This window comes from Pseudonaja textilis, chromosome 5 (assembly GCF_049901715.1).
Source record: "Pseudonaja textilis isolate UNSWEBS1 chromosome 5, rPseTex1.2, whole genome shotgun sequence".
NCBI lineage: Eukaryota > Metazoa > Chordata > Lepidosauria > Squamata > Elapidae > Pseudonaja > Pseudonaja textilis.
The window spans coordinates 37,156,577-37,179,450 of record NC_141994.1 but is presented as its reverse complement, the minus strand read 5'-3'; the positions used below and the strand labels follow the sequence as shown (position 1 = coordinate 37,179,450).

Here is a 22,874-nt window from a genome sequence, read left to right as displayed (position 1 = left end):
GCCATTGCTTGTCTTCTTCTTGTTTCTTGCCATTTCTCCAAGCATATAGCTCTTCCACTTGAACTAGGTATTCCCATGAGGTGTCCAAAAAACCTTACTGTTTGTGCCTTGAGGAAGAATTCTGGATTAACTTGTTCTATGATCCAATCGTTTGTTATCTCGGCTAACCCTGATATTCTTAGGAATCTTCTTCAAACCTAACATTCAAAAGCGCCAACACTCTTTCTATTCTGGCTCCTTGAAAGCCCAACTTTCAGTTCTCCTGAGTGTTAGAGATAAAACCATTACCTGAAGAATTCCACAGGTACACAGATACATGATATTTGAATACATTTCCAAAGTCTTCTTTGGTACCTTACTAAGTGCTAATCTGTTGCACATTTGATTGCTGGTTACTTCTTATGGTTGATCAAAAAGAAGCTATCTACCATTTAAATATATTCCTTCCTTACAACTCTGTCAGCTCTAACGTTGGCTAATGGACCTATTATGATGACTGTGGTTTACTTTGCATTTAATCTTATGTTTCCTGTTTTCATTCTGCTGATTGATTTTTGCTGCTTGATCATTTGTATTTTCATCTGGAAGAGTAATATTATCAACATAGTATAAGTAGTTGCCAACTTATGACTAATTTGTTAAAGAGTGGTTTGGGTGACACTATAGCAAAATGTATCAGACGACTAAGTACAAAGAGTCTGAATTAATTCTCTAACGTAGAGTTAGAAAACTGTAATTCAGTGGGGGTTTTGCTAGCTTTGGGTTTTAGCTTCGGCTCTGGGGCCAGTATTCTTCAACAATTTTATTAATGACCTGGATGATGGTAAGGATGAGCAACATATTAAATTTAAGTTTAACAGAAAGTTGAGAGATCTAGCCAACATACAGTATGACAGCAAATTTCAGACTGATCTGGAGGAATTCGTAGACTGGGCTGAGAGGAACAGGATGTCTTTTACTAGGGAGAGAAGTAAAATATTACATTTAAGTAGGAAAAAAATGTAGGATACATGTGTACAAAATGGGGAATTCATGATTTGGAAACACTGAAAAGGATTTAGATGTGATCACTGATAACAATCTGAACATAAAAGACTAACACAATACTGAGCTGCATTAGAAACCATGTATGAAGGAAGCATGAAGTTATCAGTTTTCACTACCTGGCATTGGTGAGACCACACTTCGAGTACTGTACATGTTTCTAGACATCACATTTACAGAAAGATATTGACAGCTTGGAGATGGTTCAGAAAATGACAACAAACACCATTCAGAGACTTTAGGATATCCCCTACAAGATAATAGATTAAAGGAGTTTACAATGTTTAGTTTGGAAATAGCCATGCTCAGGTATATAAAGGGAAAACACGGGGAACTTGATCAAAAACTACTTCCCACAGAAGCAGAAATAGATAATGTAAGTTATTCCCTAAATTTCAGTTAAATATAATTCTTTTTTAAAATCTTCCTGATAGATTTATACAACTGTGTAAGAGACTATCTGTGGGTTCTCCACCTATGGAACAGAGAGACAGCCCTTATGGAAAACTGTTTTTCACAATTTAGAGCAGGGGTGTCAAACTCAAGGCCTGGGAGGGGGGTGGATCTGGCCCACAGGGTGCTTTCATCTGGCCCATGCAGCTACCCTGGAAACAGAGAAGGATCAGCCTGCGGAGCCTCTGCCAGTGAAAACGGAGCTCAAGAGGGCCATCCATAGCCCTCCCAAGCTCCATTTTCTTTGGCAGAAGGTTGCAGGAGACTGTTACAGCCAAAAATGAAGTTCGGGAGCCCGTTTTCACTGGCAGAGCGCTCAGGCCACCACAGGCATCCCCAACATGAGTGACATCAAATTGGACACACCCACCTTGGCCACGTCCCCCACCCCCCCGCCTCCCTGAGGTCAAACACAACCCTGATGTGGCCCTCAATTAAATCGAGTTTGATACCCCTGCTTTAGAGGGTTGATCTTGTGGCCCCTCCCAACCCTACAGTTGTATGATTCTTTAAAAAAGTTTATATCTTTTGAATAAAACTTTCATTATTTTAAAAAATGCCATTTTTAAAGCAGCGATTCTCAACCTTTTCTTCACCACAGACCTCCTTTAAATACATTTTATGACCATAGACCATGGTCATGGACCCCCAAGGCTCAAGATTTAAATCATAACATTCCTTCAAGCCTTTGTGGACCTCCTGTGACATCGCACCCCCCCCCCCCCCGGGTCCACAGACCGAAAACCACAGCTTTAAAGCATTGGAAGGTATTTAACAGTCATTTTGTGTATGTGTTGTGCATTGATTTCTAAACAGTGGTTGGTACTCAGAAAATGTAAAAGCTAAGCATTTAACAGCACTGTTAATAACACAGCCAATGAGGAAGTAATTTCAATGCATGTTAAATCAAAATATTGTCACACCCTTTGCCTCATATGCAAAAGCCAGGACAATATGGAGGCAAACATAATGCAGAGAGACATAAATAAGCTCTGTAGTACTAATTGGACACAATACTGCAATCTGCAAAGTTGATTAACACCCCCGTTCTCAGGCTGGGAAATGCAGTGGCAGAATTAGGCATCTGAATATGCATGGCTTCTATAATTACAACTCTCTTTAAAATCTGTTCACTTGATGAAATTGTGTTTCACATTATTGTGATAGCTCTGCATGCCTTGGAAAATAGATAAATAAAATGACTATGTACAGAGAAAGCATCCTACAAATCAGTCCATGTATACATAACAGTAAGTTCACTTTTTTAAAAAAATAGCAATCTGGAAAACTATCAGGTTTATTTGAGAATTTGATTTGATGTCTGGGGGAAAAGAGCTTGATTTACTTTGGACTAGATTAGTAGATCATCAAACCACAATCTCAAATAACCCTTCAGGGCAGGGTGGTGATAAAATGAAAGTCCAGGGCCATAAACTGCATAAAGTTTGCTAGGGCTGTGCAAGACAATTGAAAGAGGTGCCTCATAAAACTGTAACAATATGTTCAAAATATTTTGTTTAATCATTACAACAGTCACTTTGTTTGCGAAGCTCACTTGGCTATTTCACACGCAAATATAGTCAGGGACAGCTATCAAAGCAATCACAAAAATCTTGCAAACTGTCTTATTTGCTTTAAGGATTTAAAGACAGCTGCTTCCAAATCAAAGTCCCATGCTCGCAGAGCAAAGCACTGGTTTCAAATGCTTTGTACAATCACGTTATTTACTAAAGTCATACCTATCTGTATAACCAAATACAAACTTGCTTGTATTATGTATTACTGTAAGCTACCATAAGTCAGTTATGATTTTGCTGAATGTAAACCTGAAGGATGGGAGAGGGGGGGGGGGGGGATAAAGAATAGTCCCTCTTTTCCAAACACATAGAATTCTTAATAGAAGCAACAATAACATTTGCCCAAGGCAATTACAAATAAAACCACATGGTTATTACTGAGAGTATGGTTTGTAGTGAAACTAACTGAATCCTTTTAGAGTATAAAGTACAATACTTGCTGTTGTTGGAAAAAAAAAAAAACAAGGACAGATTGAATCATTAGATAATTCATTTCTGTTTTTTTTATAAAATCCATGTATTTGTTACAATCAATAATTGCAAAACACAACCCCACTCACCTTATATACAGCAGGAACAATTTGGTGCATTTTTAGCCTATGAAATACAAACACGTCATAAACTGCTGACACTGCCAGCACGGTCACTCCTTGCTCCTTCCATAACATGCTGCAAGTGGCACACAGACCAGCACCCAAGATCCAGCCCCAGGTTCCTTCTGAGTAGCTTCTTGTACAGCAGTGTTTAATGTAACAGACTAGGGAGAGCAGAAAGAAAAGGCAAGCTCCAATATCAGCTCTTCCCACAATCCCTGCCACTGCTTCAGTGTGAATGGGATGAGAAGCAAACAGCAAACCAGCTAATAAGGTCCAGTGTCCATCACCAAACAGCACTCGAGAAAAATTAGTGAAAAGACCCGTGACTGCTGCATGTAGAAGGACATTTACGAGGTGGTAACTCCAAGGATCCATTCCTCCAATAGCATAGTTAATGCGAAAAGAGAGTGTGCAGAGAGGTCTGTAGGATTTATGGCTCCCACTGTGGGTCAGAAGAGTGCCCCAAAAGTCATTATAGAATAACTGTGTCCATGGTGTTTCAGGAAGAAGATCTTGGTTTGTCTTGATTGCTCGGCTACAAAAAACAAAACAAATACAAAAATAATCAAACTACATGACAACAATAAATGGAATTGCTAAAGAATATAACTAAAATTAACAAATTTGTTTTCAATTTTGATATGAAATTAGCATAAAAAGGTACATTATCAAGCATAGTACTTCTTCCTCCATTTTAAACTCAATTCTCCATTTTAAACTCCACACAAGTAGTGATAGAAGTGCTGCTTCTACTAACTTTTCAATTCAACGAATTTCCTCATCAATTGGCTTTTCAGACCTTGGAAACATAGGATACATTAACTTAAAACAGTTCATTTATCTGAGCCTAATCCAGAAGCAATCATTGATAAATTATAATTATGATGTAAAAGAAATATAATCAACTAAAAAACTGTGACTGAAATTTACAGATAAATGTCTCAAAAAAAGAGATAGCTACTTAATAGGAGTAGGAAAGGTAGCCAAAAGTTTATAGATTTGAAGGTCTATACTTTGGTTCCACACGAAGTACAAACGTATATAATTTGCCTTTGATATCCACATATTTTAGGCAACAGATTGCCTCCTATTCTTCTCTTTGCAACTATTTATACACTGAAAATGATTGCTCCAGAGAAACAGAAACCTTCAACTTGCTGATGGAATGATTTTCATTACTGGAAACATCCCACTGGATTTTCCTCTCAATTCATAGAAAAGCATACAGAATCATTTCAAATTAAATTGAAGTTCTACTTTTTAAAAAAAACATTTTGACCATCTGATTGAGAATGAAAGAAACAGGTTCTTACTGTTAATTGATAAGGATTAAACACATACACACTATACTATTTAAAGCAGAATTAGGAATCTTGCGACCTCCAAATTTATTTATAAGTGTATTATATTTCTTCATTTTATTTGAGTCTTAAGAGGTACGTGTTTAGTCAAAATGTGATAAAATGCTATATACAAATGAATGACACAATAACGCATGATAATATTGCATAATACAATATTGGTGACATGGATAGTTCACTCAATAAAAGAAATCACTAAAAGCCTTCTGTACAGAGAGGTCTTGATGTATTCCAAAAGATCATGACAGCCATAATAGGAAGGACTGTTCTATACAAATATTGCCTATTTCCAAGCCCCTCTGACCAAATGTCCTGGTTTGGGAGGGATTTATAGCAGCACTTTTGATTTATATTTGTTGGACACATTGATTTTACTTGGGATACGTACTCTCACACTTTCTCAGATCCCAATCCCATTAGAATTTTTTAAGTAACAACCAATACCTTGAATCACATGTAACACCTGAAAATATAGTACTTGGCCTATAAGCACACATACATTTGGCATCAGTTGAAGTGTTCAAGTCATCGAGTTCACGTACCATCCTGTTTTAGGAAAAACCAAGTTTCTAGTCTGCTTCTTCTAGAGTTCTTAAAGAGGAGGTGAACCAGATTTCCTTTGAGATTATCTACAGCAAGAATCCTACCCCTATCTTGCAGATGGCCAGATGCAGCAGGTGTCAAGTGGTGGTATCACAAGATGTCAGCTCTATCAAAAGACTGCACTATGGCCATTTCCAATCTCTCTTTCTCTACCATCACTTACTTTTCCATTTCCACCGTATTTTCCTTTCCTGGTTTACCCATATGCCTCCATCTGAGAGAGTGTCACTGGCCCAAAGTCACGCAGTTGGCTTCATGCCTACAGTGGGACTAAAATGCATGATCTACTGGTTTCCAGTGCGGTACTATAACTAACTGCATCAAATTGTCCCTCACAGTAACTAACTGAAATAAAAAACCGAGTGTGGGTTTGGTTGCTTGTAACCGGCAGTTTCTTACTGGAATATGTTAGTAATACAGATAGTTCTCAATTTACGACCACAACCGAGACCAAAATTTCAGTTGCTAAGGGAGACATTTGTTAAGTTAACTTTGCCCCAATTTACGACCTTTCTTGCCAAGGGTTGTTAGGTGAATCATTGCCCTTGTTAAGTTGGCAACATGGTTATGGCTGGCTTCCCCATTCACTTTGCTTGTCAGAAGGTCATAAAAGGGGATCACATGATCTTGGGACATTGAAATTTTCATAAATACATGCCAGTTACTAAGTGTCCGAATTTTGATTATGTGATCACAGGGATCTGCAATGGACATAAGTGTGAAATATGGTCAAAAGTCACTTTTTAATGCCACCATAACTTCAAATAGTCTCTAAACAAACTGTTGTAAATTGAGGACTACCCATATTAAGCTAAACCTACAAAGGGAGCAAGTCACTGATGTATTATTTTTTTTCCTTGTAGATGTTATTTTCTTCAACAAAAGTGTTTAAAGAAAACAATATCTGAAATTATTTGCAAATATGGTAAATGAAGAAAGCTGAAGAAATATTTTTTTCTTATTAAATGCTTATTTGGGATTTAAATAAATTAAGCATAAAAGAGAAAATAAGGATGTTCCAATTCTAAACATATTCCAATTTCATATCCAAAATATTGACTTATTTATCTTTTGGAGTTTCTGAAGGTCAGACAATCAGTTTTTCAGAGTAGTTATTACTGAAAAAGTGTAAAATCAAACTTCAATACTGCTATCTCAGTGGTGTTGTTACTAAGTACATTTGCACCTTATTACTTTCAGGCATAATTAATATTCTCACTTTTCTGAAATAAAAATGCATTAACAAATTAAACAATGATGGGTTCTTTTAGCAGTTGACAGTTTTTGTTTTTGTTCAGATTGAAAACAATGAGTAAATTTATTAACTTCTTGACAAAGACTAGAAGCATTTCTGCATAATATTCTAGGTACTTAATGTTTTCTGAAAGAGATTTTTGACTGAAGGGACAAACTAGCACCGGGTTAGTGTTATCAATAGGTTCTCTAACAAAAACATTATCTTCCATAGACATTCTTCTTATTAATCCAACGTCACTATAATAAAAGAAATTATCTATGGGCTGTTCAATAAAAGATTATAATCTCTGCTCTCTCTGAAAGGCAAAGTGTCATAAAGAAAGTCATTTGTCAAAGTTCCAAGCAAGTCTTGCTTTTTTTTGTTGTTGTTGTTTGGCAAAGACAGTATTTGCTGGCTCTGAAGTAAAGTCTACCTTTCAAGTTTTAATCACACTTCATTTTACACATCCCAGGAGGAAACTATGCCTTACTCAAGAAATCACTAATGGATTATATAGGGTCGTGGAAAGTCAGTTATCACTGTTTTAAATAACCAAACTGTTCTGGTTGGGTTTTTTTTTTTAAAGGAAAATAAAATGATGGCAAATCCTCTGCAAAAACAAAACCATTTATTCAATGATCAGTCAACATTACACAAAATTACTAGACGCAGAAAAACAACTCTACAAGGAAGAATTGTTCCAGCAGGCATGATTAAACTCCATCCACATGAAGCTTCTCTTGCACAGGTTACCTCAACTCACCTTAATAGTAGGAAGATAAAATCCACCAAGGCTTAAACAATATCATGGGTATTACAAAACAGGATCACATCGAAGGGAATCATACCATTTATTCAGATTGACATTGCCCTCTGCCTAGGTTACATCGCTTTCATTTCTAAAAATATTGCCAGAAAAAACAGAAATACAAATGATTTCACAAAGTCTATCTACCTATAGAGCTGGATGTCTAGATGACAATAACGACTTCAACTAGAAATCAAAATATATTGTAACAAAGGATTTTTAAAAGATCAATACATTATCTATTGATGACTAGAAGCTTCTAATGGACTTTTGCATAAAAATGGGGAAAACTTAAATTGTGATTTATGAAGTCAAAGATAATAACAAAAGTTTCTTCCAACATATAAATAACAAGAAAAAATTCAAGGAAATAGTCGGTCCACTAAAGAGAGAAGATGGCAAGGAAGTAACAGGCAACAGAGAGAAAGCAGAACTGCTTAACTCATTCTTTGCATCTGTCTTCACGCAAAAAGAAACTATAGCTCAACCCACCAAAAACATAACTGTAAAAAACAGACCAGAAATAAAAGTTAAAATAAGCAAAAAAAATAGTAAGAGAACACCTGTCTGATCTTGATGACAACAAAGCACCGGGGCCTGATAGATTACATCCCAGAGTTTTAAAGGATCTGGCAGAGTCATCTCAGAACCACTGCACCATATCTTTCAAAAATCCTGGAGCACCGGGGAACTACCAGAGGACTGGAAAAGAGCTGATGTGGTTCCCATCTTCAAAAAAGGGAAAAAAACAGACCCATGAAACTATAGACCAATCAGCCTAATATCAATATCTGGGAAGATACTGGAAAAGATAATAACAAAACAGATTTGCCAACATCTAAAAACAAGTAAAGTAATAACTAGCACTCAGCACAGGTTTGTTAAAAACAGATCATGCCAAACCAATCTTATTTCATTCTTCAACACAGTGACTAAATTAGTAGACCAGCAAAATACTGTGGACATAATATATTTAGATTTCAGCAAGCCATTTGACAAAGTAGACCACAACCTACTTCTTAGTAAGCTAGAAAAAAGTGGAATAGATAGCACCACCACTAGATGGATTTGCAACTGGCTGGCAAACCATACTCAATGAGTAGTCCTTAATGGGTCTAAGTCTACATGGAGGGAAGTAAGCAGTGGGGAGCCACAAGGTTCCGTCTTAGGCCCACTACTCTTCAATATCTTCATTAACAACGTAGATGAGGGAATAGAAGGGGAACTTACCAAATTTGCAGATGATACTAAGCTGGCAGGAATAGCTAACGCCCAAGAAGATAGGCTCAAGATCCAGATGGATCTTGACAAACTAGAACACGGGGCCATATCTAATAAAATGAAATTCAATGTAGAGAAAAGTAAAGTCCTACACTTAGGCAAGAAAAACCAAAAGTACCCATATAGACTGGGTGAAACCAGGCTCAATAGCAGTGACTGTGAGAGGGATCTTGGAGTCTTAGTGAACAACCAGCTAAATATGAGCCAGCAGTGTGCAGCAGCCACCAAAAACGTTAATGCAATCCTAAATTGTATTAACAGAGGGATACAGTCAAGATCAAGGGAAGTACTAATACCACTCTATAAAGCCTTAGTAAGACCACGCCTAGACTACTGCATCCAGTTTTGTTCACCATATTATAAAAAAGATGTTGAGACTCTAGAAAAAAGGACAGAGAAAAGCAACCAGGATGATTAGGGGACTGGAGGCTAAAGCATACAACGAACGGTTGCAGGAACTGGGCTTGACCAGTCTAGTGAAGAGAAGGACCAGGGGAGACATGATAGCGGTCTTCCAATATTTGAGGGGCTGCCACAGGGAGGAAGGGGTCAAGCTATTTTCTAAAGCGCCTGTAGGCTAGACAAGGAATAATGGATGGAAACTGAACAAGGAGAGATTTAACCTGGAAACAAGGAGAAACTTTCTGACAGTGAGAACAATCAACCAATGGAACAGCTTGCCCTCGGAAGTCGTGGGAGCACCATCACTTGAGACTTTCAAGAAGAGATTGGACTGCCATTTGTCAGAAATGGTGTAGGGTCTCCCACTTGGGCGGGGGGTTGGACTAGATGACCTACAAAGTCCCTTCCAACTCTGATTATCTGTTTGATCTGGAAATGGTGCAGTGGTCAGAACTTTGAAGATGAGTCATACTGTCAGTCATTTTTTCCAATGCTGGTGGAACATCAAACCCTCGTTCAACGAACGGTCTTAAGTTGAGGTATGTAGCAAAAATCTCAAAGATTTTTCATCACACAGTTCCAAAATTATGTGAATAAAATATGTTGAATTAATGAAATGACAATAATTCTCATAACTGATACATCATCACACTTAAAATATATTTCATTAAATAGAAAAGGCTACATAAATAGTAATCAATTAAATAAACTCTCCAAATAAATATAAAATAGCTTTAATTTTCTATCTTCATATGTATTATCATGAGGTCAACTGCAATTCTGTTTAAACAAATGGAGAAATTTGGTCTTTGTCTCATCAACCTTTAAGATGATTTTTCTGGTACTCAGTCAAGCTAATTAAAATCTAAATTAGTAGTCATGAAAAATATAGTTCAAGCCTATCCAGTCTGCTACTGTAAAGTGTATAGAACATTTTAAATTGTTCAGAATGAAATCAACTGCAAAAATAGGTATAGTCCCCTGATCTGCAATATCACAAATCTAGAGACTTATAGGAAGCCTTTTTTATTTCTAAATATATGAGTTTAGAGAAAAATATAAAGAATAAATATTAAAGTATGCTAAGAGCACACATTATTTTCAGTATTATCAATGCTTTATATTCTCATCTGTAAAATGAGAAAAACAATCATGTTCTCAGAGTATAATAAAAGGTGCATCCAAATGCCCTTTTTCCCATTTATGCCTGGAATATGACAAAATCAATGTTATAGTTTTCCCATGAATATTATAACTGAAGAAGTAATATCTGTTACACTTCAAGACTATTCTAATTAGCATAAAATGTGCCTTTAAGGAATTGTTCAAAAATCTATTTTTCTTCAGAACTGCAGTATTTTCTAAGACTCAGGGATGCAACAGCTGCTTTCCCCTATTCTGTTCCTGCATATAAATTGGGATTACAACTACTGTCACTTGATTGAAATAGCATTTTCAATGTACTTTGGAGATGTGGAAAACTTCTAGATTGCTAGAATGACCAAAGGATGCTCTAAGCATATGCAGTACGGTTGATTAACTGTTTATAGCCCAGAAAATGCTGCACAATGACCATACCTTACAGCTGTGTCATATTAAATCTACATTCAAATGTCTTGTTCAACGGTATTAAATCTTTTTATGTTTTTTAAGTCCTCAACTGTTTAGTAAAATTAGTCTTTCCAATTTGCAACAATCATTGTTTTAATGCAACACAGCAAGAAAACAAATTATAATATAATAAAGATAATGGTTTTAAGGGTAAAATGAATTATTTAAAACTTATGTAATCCATGGATGACCATTATTTTTGTTGACTCATATTCTATTGCAAAAATTCATAAAAGAATATATATTCTGTATAATTTTCTTATAATTTTAATGTTAATAACAGTATATATCAGGTTCCTAAAACTATTCTTCTCCAATTTCTAAATTTCACAAGTTTCCCCTAAAAACATACCCTATGGTATTACAGAACTTTAGCAAAGCACTTTTTAAATAAACTGAGACAGGTTGTGTTTAAGTGTTTTTTCTTGTTAATATTGAAAGTTAAATCATTGCAAAAAATCTTTGTAGACAATGGAAATATTTATGAAATGGAGTTGCAGGCTTTTCATCAACATTAGAAAGTAATAAAAAATAACACAACTTTTACTTTGCAGAGTTTGCCATAGAAAAGGATTTATTTATTTACAAAATGCCATACTTAGCATGCATAACTAATACCATTTATCTGACAATAAACTGATGAAATTATTTTTCCCATTAAGGATTTTTCACTGGATATTAGGTAAGCACATTTTCAAATAACAAACCTTACTATTGTCATACAGTGTTTATATTATCTAAAAATGAGATTAGAATTTATGTATGAACAGAAGATCCTAAAGCTGATTACTTGATTGATTTTTGTGCCTGTAAACAATAATAATACTATAAAATACATGATACTGAAAACTAGATAATAGTAAAAAACAGATTCTAACCCAGACTTTTCTAGATTCTATAAAATAGTTGGTGTATAAATATATATATATTATAAGAAAGAAGTTTACAACCATTGTATAATCTAAGCAGTAAAGTTTCAGTGTGGGCTTTGGGTTATGTTATCCTAGGATTTAATATAAAAGTTTTATTTCCTATATCTTGAATACTAATAATACTAATAATCCTTATTTTGTTAGTATAGGCAATAGTATTATTTTCTCTCTGGAACAAAAACCTGCATGATACCAAAAGCATACAAAATATAACAAATTTCACAAAAGACCTAAATTGCACTTTATTAATTATAGATGTATCATACAAATTGTTACAAACCTTTTTGTTCCTATGGCCAATTCTCATCACGATCACCAAATGCAAACAAATTTTATGGCCATCAAAAGTATACAATAACTTGAAGAATTGCCATTTTAATCCTGGTGTTATATTTTATATTTTGTAATTTTATGCTACTAATCTTCTATTTTATTCTACTGATATTTTATTTCTCCTATTTCTATTATTGGAGTAGATATAATGTTATTTGTGTTACTCTATGTTTGGTCTGTGTTTAATCTACAATCAAAATAAAACTAAACTAATAACTTGAAGGGAACGAGAAAACTATGCCCTTTATGTATTTCAAGTTTTGTTCTGATCCCATCTCTACCATTTAGATGAGAAAAACTGTAAATCACCAAATTAAAAAGTACATTGAAATGAAATAATCATATTTCATCTATAATCTAATGTCATGCCAAGGAGGAGGAGAAGGAAGAGGGACAAGCAACTTAAAAATCTGTCATAAGAAATATGCAACTAAAGTTCCACAGGTATATTTTACAGCTCAATAATTCATGCTGAAATTTCTGTCTCAAGAGTTGTTCGTAACTGATAGTTAAAAGTATGAATTTCTGGTGAAATCCAGAAAATCAATGATACTGTAAGCCAATTTCAATTTGACATTATTCTAAAAAGCTATACAGTAACTACATTTTACAGGCCTGATAATGAGGAAAATATAATTTGCTACAAACTTTGTGAAATATTCACCAGTGTACATACTCTTATGATACAGACACAAAGTATCTGTAGATCCCTGCCTATACCTTAATGCAGGAATCCTCAGGTTAGGTAAGTTCTATTTATATTATGCAAATTATATTCATTTTCCCACTTTGTTCTTTCTTTCACTGGCAGTGTTAGTTTAAAAAAAACTTCATTTACAAATATTTTTGTAGGATACTTCTGGAATGTGAAGCTACAGTTCTACTAGAAAACCTGTATATTGTTTCTTTATCGATTAGACATTATATGAAAGCAATGACAAAAATCACAAAATTAATACAGAAATTTAAGAAAGTGTGGGCAAAAATTATCACTACACATAGTGAAAAAATGCACTAGTCAGCTATCAAAAGCACCAGCTGAGAATTTTATTACATGGGAATATTCTACTCAGCTGTATATCATAAAACTTACATATTTTAACACTAGATAGAAATAATGCTACAACAGGTTGTCAACAGGTTGGGAAATTCTGACACCATGAGATATGGTCACAAAGTGAAAGATCATGTGGTCACACTAACTTATTAGTATCAATTCCAGGTGTGATCATTAAGCAAATTGCACATGGCTGTTAAGTACTGTGTCAACATGACCATGACTTGTGTCTTCCTGCAGGCTTCCCCATTGATTTTCCTTGTCAGAAGCCAGATGTGAAGATAACAATGACAATCACATGATCATGGGACCTACAACCATCATAATTGCATGTGGGTTGCCAAGCACCCAAATTACAATCATGGGATCATAGAGATGCTGCAATGGCTACAAGGACTGGCCACATTCAGCACTGTTGTAACTTCAGACAGCCACTGAATGATTGGTTACTACAAGAAGACAATCTGTAATAAGATTTTTTAAATAAATAAACATTATTTTGGATTGAAACATTTTAACACCAGGTACAGCTTTACTCAATAGATTTATCGCCTCTTCTTTTTTCTTATATACTACCACAAGGTGCAATAGTACAGAAGGTCCTATACAATGTATGTGTTCTTGTTCTACACACACATACACACACACACTTGCCTCTTCAATCTGGAAGTAACTATTGACCATTTTGATAAATTCTTAGCTAGTATATGCATTTTGAGTTTGATTCTGCATTCATTAGCTTTAAATTTACTAACAGCTATTAATATAAATATATTTAAAATAAAAACCTGTGCATTCCAGTAAATATGATACAAGCATTATGCTCTTATTTCCCATGTAAACAAGAAGGTAGAAAGAATACTGAAAACTTACATACACAAAGTGAATCTTAAATCCCAAAGATATATAATTGAGTGTAAATTAGGTATGAAAAGTTTCAATCATATATTTAACAGTAAAAACTTTCTTGGGTTGGGGTCAAATCCTCATTCCTGCATGAACATGTCTGGATAGAAATAACTGCTGATCTCAGAGTGGTTTGCTTCCAAGTTAAATGAAGTACAATGAATGATCTAAGGAGAAGATACATAGAAACCGATCACCTAACAGTTTTTATTATGTTATCCATGGACCATTTTCCAACAATAATAATGTAAACACTATGGAAAATTTGTTTTCATTTGTGACAGTTCGCTGTGCCAATTGTTGTTCTTTCCCAATATTAATAACAGTATTAATATCTTTCTCAAACCATCTCATTAAATCAGTAATTTTAAAATAATCAAATTTTGCTTTCAAGATTTTACCTACTGAAAAGTCCTATCAGCATAATGGTTGACAGAGTTAGAAGTTAGCACCTTCTCTTTGGTATTAATTGGAAGCTAAGCAGGAATGAAAAGCTATTTTCCAACAGGTTTAGCTTTTCTAAGGATCATGTGGATGAAATGTGAAGCCCTGTTACAATTCTAGTAAAACTCAGAGCTACTGGTAAACTACTTACCTCTATTCCCTAGTGCAATATTAAAAACCCATATATTCCACACACAGTAGCAGTTACTGTCTTTGTTTCAAGTTGTAAAGCCATCCAAATATCATAAAAAGCATGCAAGATTAAGATACTGACTGGTTCTTTCAACACTTAGTTATAGATTTTCATCTTAAAGTTGCAAAGAGAAATGACAAGAAGCAAAAACTTGTAAAATTAATAGGGCTGATTTAGACAAGAGGAAACAAAGAAAGGGCATCTTCCTGGAAGCTTCTGCTTGACATATGTATTCCAGTGTTGACTCTATATTGCTACTGAAACTGAAGGAACAAGTTCACATATCAAATATTAAGGCAGCTTTAAGAAGCTTATATCTTTTCCTACCAAAGATAATATTGACTTAAATGTGAGTACTTAAATTGAAAAACAGGCAAACCAATTACATTTTTCAATGGATTGCTGTCTCAAGAGTTCTTCTCTCTGACAACAGTGAATTCAGTTCTTACAGGTTCTAGTAAAGCATTAAATTTGACTATACTGCTGATCTACACTTTCATACAACAAAAAACAATTATACTGAATTTATTCATGCTATATTAACACCAATGGTAAGATTTGGCAGTAAAATCTATATGTCTAAGAGATTAATTCACATCATGAATTTCCATGGTTGCTGCAGCATTAAAGTAGGTAAGCAAAACCTATTTGCTCTCCAATTTCAATTAAGAAACTAGATGTATGTAGTGTGAATTATCACACATAAGGTATTTAATTCTTTTCCATATGGTGTAACATACAGTATACTTTTCATAAATGGAAGAAGAAAGAAGGAATAATTCTGTGTCAACTAGTGACTACTAAAGTATTTCAAAAATATATTCATGCAATTATAAATTAAGTATAAAATATTTAGATGTTTTGGATATTTATATAAACTATAAATGGCACATAAGTACTATAAACATTATTTGACCAGATGATTTATTACTGTACACACTAAAAATGTATTGATACGAAAACATTCCTTTTATTTTGTGAAGTATATAGTTGTACTCATATACATTAAAAATTATTACATAGAAGGCCATCTCATGTCCAAGATGCTTTTCATCAATCACTGCACCAAGATAAAATATAATTAATCCTGCCCAGTACTTCATAACCTAACATTTACCCTACTCTTCATACTTAGAAAATTGTAACTGAAAGAGTAAGCTCTAAGCACCAGCTTTTTTGTATCAAGCAACATGGAATGTTTAACAAGAACATTTGAATAAAGAGTGAGCAATAAAGTGGAGATAGTTTCTGTGACAGAAGTCATTTAAAAAATCTTCACAAAATAAGAGGGACAGAACAGTTTCCATTCAGCCTATAATTATGGAATGGTATGGTTTCCATATGACATTAAAAGAGGCAACTGAAAATAGAACAGCATGGAATTACAGAACCTTTGAAGGAATTCTTAGCACTCAGTTCCTGGCACTGAAAAAAAAAAAAAGAACTATATCCAAAGCTAAAATTATCTGAATTACTTCTATCTGGACAGAATCATAAAGGGACTTTTATTGATATATAGAATGTCCTATCACATACATTTGAAAAAAGAGATAGCAGTTTCATATGAAGTGCAGAGGTCCTTGCCTTTTAAAAGAGATTCATTTGTCATATTTACATTTCATTTTAAGTCTAATCTGTATGAATTGCAGTGAGATTAAATTCTTATCCTTTAATATTTCTCTCTTGCCTGGATAGAATCACAATTTAATACTTTTCATCTTATATATAGCTTGCTCTTTGTCTCAATAAGGCAAATAGTTAATATGGTCAAATTTAAAAAGATTGGGGACTTCAAATTGGCCTTTATACATATTAACATTGGTTAAATATAAATCAAAAGTAAAAAGTATTCATTTTAGTTCTCAACATGCAAATTGCAGGTTTGCTCCTATTCATGTTAAATCACTACTTACTACAGGGATAGGTTGCTTTCCCTCAAAACCCCATATTCTGAGGGACAATCTGTTATAGGCTTCCTACAAAATGATCGGTGAAATTGTCCATCACTAAAAAAAGCTATGACCATGCCATATATATAGTTGTCCTTTTTTGTATAGTCGCATTTGACAAAATTATTTTTCTCAAGATCATAGAGCTTCAACATTATTTATTTAATTATTTAATCAAATTTACATGGCTGTTTGTCTCATCCAAGGTGACTCTAGTGGCATACAACAAAACGAAATATTAAAACTGAGTGTAAAAATCAATTAAAACAATTACATAATCAACATAAGTAAAACCAAAATTGTGAGAGGGTAACTTAAGACCTTATAAATGGTGCAACCAATGCACAGGGTCTCTACTGTCAGACAGCCCCAGGCCCGATTAAAAAAAAATTGAGGGCTTTCTGAAAGGTCATAAAGGTTGGAGCTAATTTGACCTGAGAGGGGATGATGTTCTAAAAGGTGGGCACTAGAGCAGAAAAGGCTTGTCTCCTGGTTCCTGTCAGGTGGAACTCCTTAGTTGAGGGGATCCACAATATGCCTCTCCTACTTGACCTGATAGGATGGGCTGAAGTAATCAGAAAGGTGGCCCCTCCTATTACTTGCTCCCATGTCATGTAGAGCTTTAAATGTTAGACCCAACACCTTGAATTGCATCCAGAAGCAAATTGGAAACCAATGCAGCTCACAGAGTAGAGGTGTAACATGTATCCTTCTAGGAACATCAATAACTGCCAATGCTAGTTACTTTATCATTCATATTAACAACCTTGCCAGAAATATTTTCAAATCATTTTCCCATTACTCCAAAATCATCATATCTCACAACATGTAAATGTTGACCCAGGAGATTCTCTCCTTAAGAAGCTCTTTTCGGAACTTTTTGTTCCCTTTATTATCTATTGAGAGCCCAAGTGGAATAGTGGTTAAAGTTGGTATTAGGATTTAGCTTCAAGTCCTCTTTCACTATGGAAACTCACTAGGTAATTTTGAACTTTTGTCTCTCAGATGGGTATGTCATGGGTTGGTTGCTATGAGGGAAATCGAATTTCAAGCTCCTGGAAAAATGGAAAAATGCATATGATTTACTTGGGGGATCTGAAGAAAACAACAATGGAGAAACAAGATTGAACAGGATTGACACATAAGACTCTTACCAGTCTGGTTCAGTCAGGGGCTGGTTATTTCCCACACCAGTGTAAACTGATTTGCAATTAAATCTATGAATTATGCACACACATAGAGTAAAGGGACAAGGCAGAGGAAGAAAAGTAAAATACAATCTAAATTATTAAAATGTACTGAGCAATAGCAAGCATGGACCCAGTGTAAGCACATACCAGAATAAGACTGGCCTGAAAAGGCTGATTCTATTCCAATCCTGCTTGTTAAGGTTGGACAATATTGGATAGTGTGATTGAGACCCTTCTCCAGATGCTATGCACTGAAATCTAGTAATTCTGGGAGTCTTGACCTGAACTGATAGAAACAAGAGGAGAGAAAAATTCTGGTAAAGTACCAGGAAATCCCATCCCTGACTTAATCTTACAACATTAACTTGGAAAAAGCATTTTGTGATTTTAAAAAAAAATCAGCACAACTTTTGGGGGCAAGAAGCTTTACAAATTGGGATTATTATTATTTTTTGGCATGCAAGAATATAAATTCTATATCAGTCTCAGGGATTTAAATTTTAGGCCTTGTCCTCTTTTAGTACCAATTGACTTTTGGTTATTTTTTCCCAGAACTATACATAGGATTGCAAAAATATGTTTCCATGTTTGCACAATATTTTGGTCTGACCAAAGATTGCTTGTTTCTCACCTTACCAAGATTTGAATCTAAAAGGAGAATCTTGAAATAAGAAAGTTACTAATGTATCTTTTAGAACCATAACAGAAACAGTCACTGCATTTAACTGCATGAAATTAATTATCCACAATTTTGAAACCACTGCTTTGTCTCATACGACTACTTCATGGCCAGAACCAATGTTAATCTATGTTTGCCCCAAACTACAATTATGCTGTTTGATGCCATTACAATGCCACAAAAACAATAAAATCTAATTACTATAATTTCTTTCAAGTTTATATTTAGCAGTAATGCTTAATAAATCACATCTTGGCAAAGTAGCACACAGAAATAGACTAGTACAATGCGTTATTTAATGAGGGGTGTGTGTCATTTAATGGGGTGAAAATTAAGTTTTGCCATTTTTTTCAGAGAGGGGTTTTTAAAATATGTGTTTTTACATCAAGAATTCAAATCTGCTGTTATTAACTAAACTATCTTTATAATCCCCAAGACATGTGTATGCACCCTTTTATGTGCCAGATTTACCCATGAACTCAGGATCAATACAACTAGAACAATTACCCTCTATCATATAGAGGTATTCATCTACACAGTATTCTTCTTTGAAGGAAACCAATGTCTCTTGAGAATTTTTCTCCCCAAATTATATTTTAGGTTATTACCTGACAACTAACAGTTCATGATATTCTTCAAGCTAAGCTATCTCAAGATTGTCTAATGTATTACCTGCCTTAAATATATTACCTGCCTTAATGAAAATTTATGTAAATTGCCTATAGGAGCCTGAGTAAGATACAGTTACCATTAATTATTATTAGCTTTTTATTTCCTAATTGTCCCTATTTAAATATAATGTTTTCCTTTCTGTTTTAAAGTTATACAATTGGTAGGCCCCTTTCATTCTTCCAATAAGATAATCCTATTATGAAACTTACTCTTGCAGATAATGTAATGCAGTAGTCAGAATAAAATGAAATAATTATTACCAGTATGTGCAATGTTGTGCTCTTTAGTTGAAAAATATTCTGGCCCTACCAATGCAGCTTCTGTTGATTTAAGAGCACCCTTTGATTCAGTTCTTCATGAGAGGGAATTAGCCACAATATCCATTGATCATTGCCTTCTGAAGTTGATAATTCTGCTACAGCAAAATACAACAATGCAGATGAGAGGCAACTAGCATCCTTCTGTTCTACGAAATTTCTTGAATCATTCATTTAAAAATCAAGGTTCTAATTTTCTCGAGAAAGTGCTTTAGGTCCCCTGTTAAATAGGAAACTAACGAAAGACCAATTGATCAGGTTAAGGACTTCAAGTATCAAGGCACACACTTCTAATCCTTCTACCTGCTGGAATAGCTAATTGAGTGAGCTCTCTCTTAGAGCTCAAAATGTTCTTAATGCAATCTTAAAATATGTATTAAGGCAATTTATTGCATATTTGTAGCGATAAAACTGTGTAAAAAAGTTCTGGGATTGCTTTGATATGGTGCATAACTTTGTGTTATAAGACTGCCCCTATTTTAGAAGCTGTTCAATCTAAGTTTCTGTAAGCCTTACTTCGTGCCGTATTCTTAACTTCAAGTGTCCTTGTTGGGCTAGAGCAGGGGTGTCAAACTCAAGTCATCACGGTGGTGTCATGTGATGTATCAGGACTATTTTCTCCTTTGCTAAACTGGCATGGGCATAGTCAGTGCATGACGCATCTGACCTGTGGGCTGGGAGTTTGACAGCCCTGGGCTAGAGCTTTGCTGTTTTTTGGGGGGGTGGGGGGAGGCAACCTTAGACTTCACCATCTAAGATTTTGGCTGAAACAAATCCTTTGGGGTGAATCTCTGTTTAATCTCACCTTGCTACATAGTTTTCCTTCACCCTGGGGTGGCAAAATGATTTTTAATTTGACATATTGTGGAGTATTACTTAGTTTAGATAGACTTAATTGATCTTAAACCAAGGATTTTGGGATTCAGAGCCCAAAGAAAACAGAGCCGAAATAATTTACTTTATTATAGCATAATTGCAGGTTCTCCAGGGATGATTCACAGCTCTTAGATATAGAGGTTGATGTATTGTTATTTTAGTCATTCTATTCCTGGCATTCATAAACTCATCAGAATTTTTTTCTCTGATCAAGAAATTATAATCTTCCATCTATAATACAAAAGTTTATAGCAACAATTATGGTGCAAAGCCTAGTGATGATTTATTGTATTAGATAGGTGTTTTTTTCTCTATTTTACAGTTTGCTTTTTTTTTTAAATCTGGAACCATATTTTGTATTTTAATTTTTTTTTAAAGGGAGAACACAACCGGAACATGCAGTATTACCTGCAAAATTGGAGTACTATTTGTGTTACCTAGAAAGTCACTCAAAAGTCAAATAGAATATTCTGATTGCAACTGTTATGTATCTTTGATATAAAACAGAAGATTTTTTTTAAAAAAAATCAATTGAAAGCAAACAAACCAGTTTGCTTTAATAAGGTGAAAACAAGTAGATAACTGTGCTCTGTGTTTCTTCTATTCAATTTTACCTTTTAAGTAAACTTGTAGGTCAGGAGCCACATCCTTAAGTATTTGTTTGGAAAGGTAAAGTTACACGTTCCACTTCAACTTTGCATTAAGACTTGTTTGTCATTTATCCTCTGCAGAGCAGTAAGTGAGAAAATTGTAAATTGCATTGCCTCTTCCCACTGTCTCCTATCTTCAGAATCTGAAAATCAGTAGAAGTCTTGATCTGGTCAAGGATCCTAACTCTAATCAAAGCTAAGCTAAGCAAGGGCAGATCTAGTTCACATCTGAGTGAGAGATCACCAAGAAATCCTAAATATAACTATATGCTAAACTAGAAAGAATTTTTTTACAAAGCTTTGTAAGAACACAGTGAAAAACTTACTTTTGTACTGCTGCAAAAAAAAGCACCAATATTAGCTGGGAAGCTGTGATGTGGTCAGCTCAGGGATTATATCTTATTTCACATGATTTGTTGTATGGCAAGAGCAAATATGAGATCCCTTCTTCGTTCAAGCATTCCAAAAGAACAAGAGTGAGGCAGTGAGGCTTCTCTTTACTATTTCATGTGAGTATAGAGTATTTGCTTAAATTACAGTGGTTGGGATTCTGTCAAAACTTTCCCCTTTATTGCTTCAAAAATGAAGCTCTTAAGCACACAGACAAGGATTACAGAGCAATATAAATATTATGGTGGCACTTTCACTATAACTCAGATCTGTTTTTTTTAACTTGTCCTTTTTACCAATATTATTTATAGACTAGCCATAAGTGTTAAAAAGAAAAATAATGATAAAACTATGTACTCTTTTCTATTAATTTGCATGAACATTGAGAAATCTTGCATGTGCAAGATTAATATTAATTAACATTAATTAATTAAATATTTGAGCAGCATACTATAAAAGAAAAGAAGTGTCTCTAGATGCAGATTATGGGAAACATAGTTGCAATTGTTTTTTCTCCAGAAAATATCTAAATTCTAGAAAAACAAAAATGATTGCAGTGCATTTTAGTACTCTTAACAATATAGAAAAGCAGGATTAAAAAATATGGATTTTGAAGAAATTATAGACAACCTTTAAAATATATTCTTGAAGTAGATTGCTTAATGTGATTCATGTCCTATCAACTGACTATCAGGATCCTTTAACTGCACTTAGCTAAAACAAAATGATGAACAATTACATCCTTGGAAGGATTTTAATATTAAATAGTATTTTTATCATTATAAACACTTTTTGTATACACAACAATCAGTATAATAGTAGTATGTTCTGGCTTTCAATGCTATAATTCATCAAATTATAGTTTCTTATACCTAAAAGTACATATGGCTGCAGTTAAAGTAACTCTTATTTAGATGTATCCACTTTCATACTGAAAATACCAGCTTTTACAAAGATTTTCCTCCTTACTTTTCTATTTTAAACTTAAAATTCTATAGTAATTATGTCAATGTTTTATTATTTAACAGCAATTCTTGGAATTCACAAACAACATACAGAGTTAGTCTACAAGAACATTTGAGTTTCTAAAAAGAAAAGATAAGAGACAGAGAAAGAGAGACATATCTTAATCCAATGTATATTTTTTTGAAAGTAAATAAACTTTGTTATAAATATATATTTCCATGAAGGTATATTCCTTATTATGGCCTCCACGACAATCTATATGTATTACATAATTTTGAATAAGGAAATATAACAATGCAAAAGAAATCACTCTTCAGAAATGTTCACTATTATGTTTTTCTAACTTT

The 22,874-nt window shown here is 34.2% G+C and overlaps 1 protein-coding gene across 2 annotated transcripts in view; it reads right to left on the bottom strand.

Moving 5' to 3' along the window:
* Positions 1 to 22,874, bottom strand: part of TMTC2 (transmembrane O-mannosyltransferase targeting cadherins 2) — a 187,562-nt gene that overhangs the window by 108,285 nt on the left and 56,403 nt on the right. Inside the window, exon 2 of one of the 2 annotated variants that reach the window (XM_026699094.2) lies at positions 3,635 to 4,205. The exons of the other annotated variant lie outside the window; for it this stretch is intronic. Within the exon in view, the coding sequence (XP_026554879.2) occupies positions 3,635 to 4,205 (571 nt within the window). The remainder of the gene's footprint in view (positions 1 to 3,634; positions 4,206 to 22,874) is intronic. 2 annotated transcript variants of the gene reach the window in all.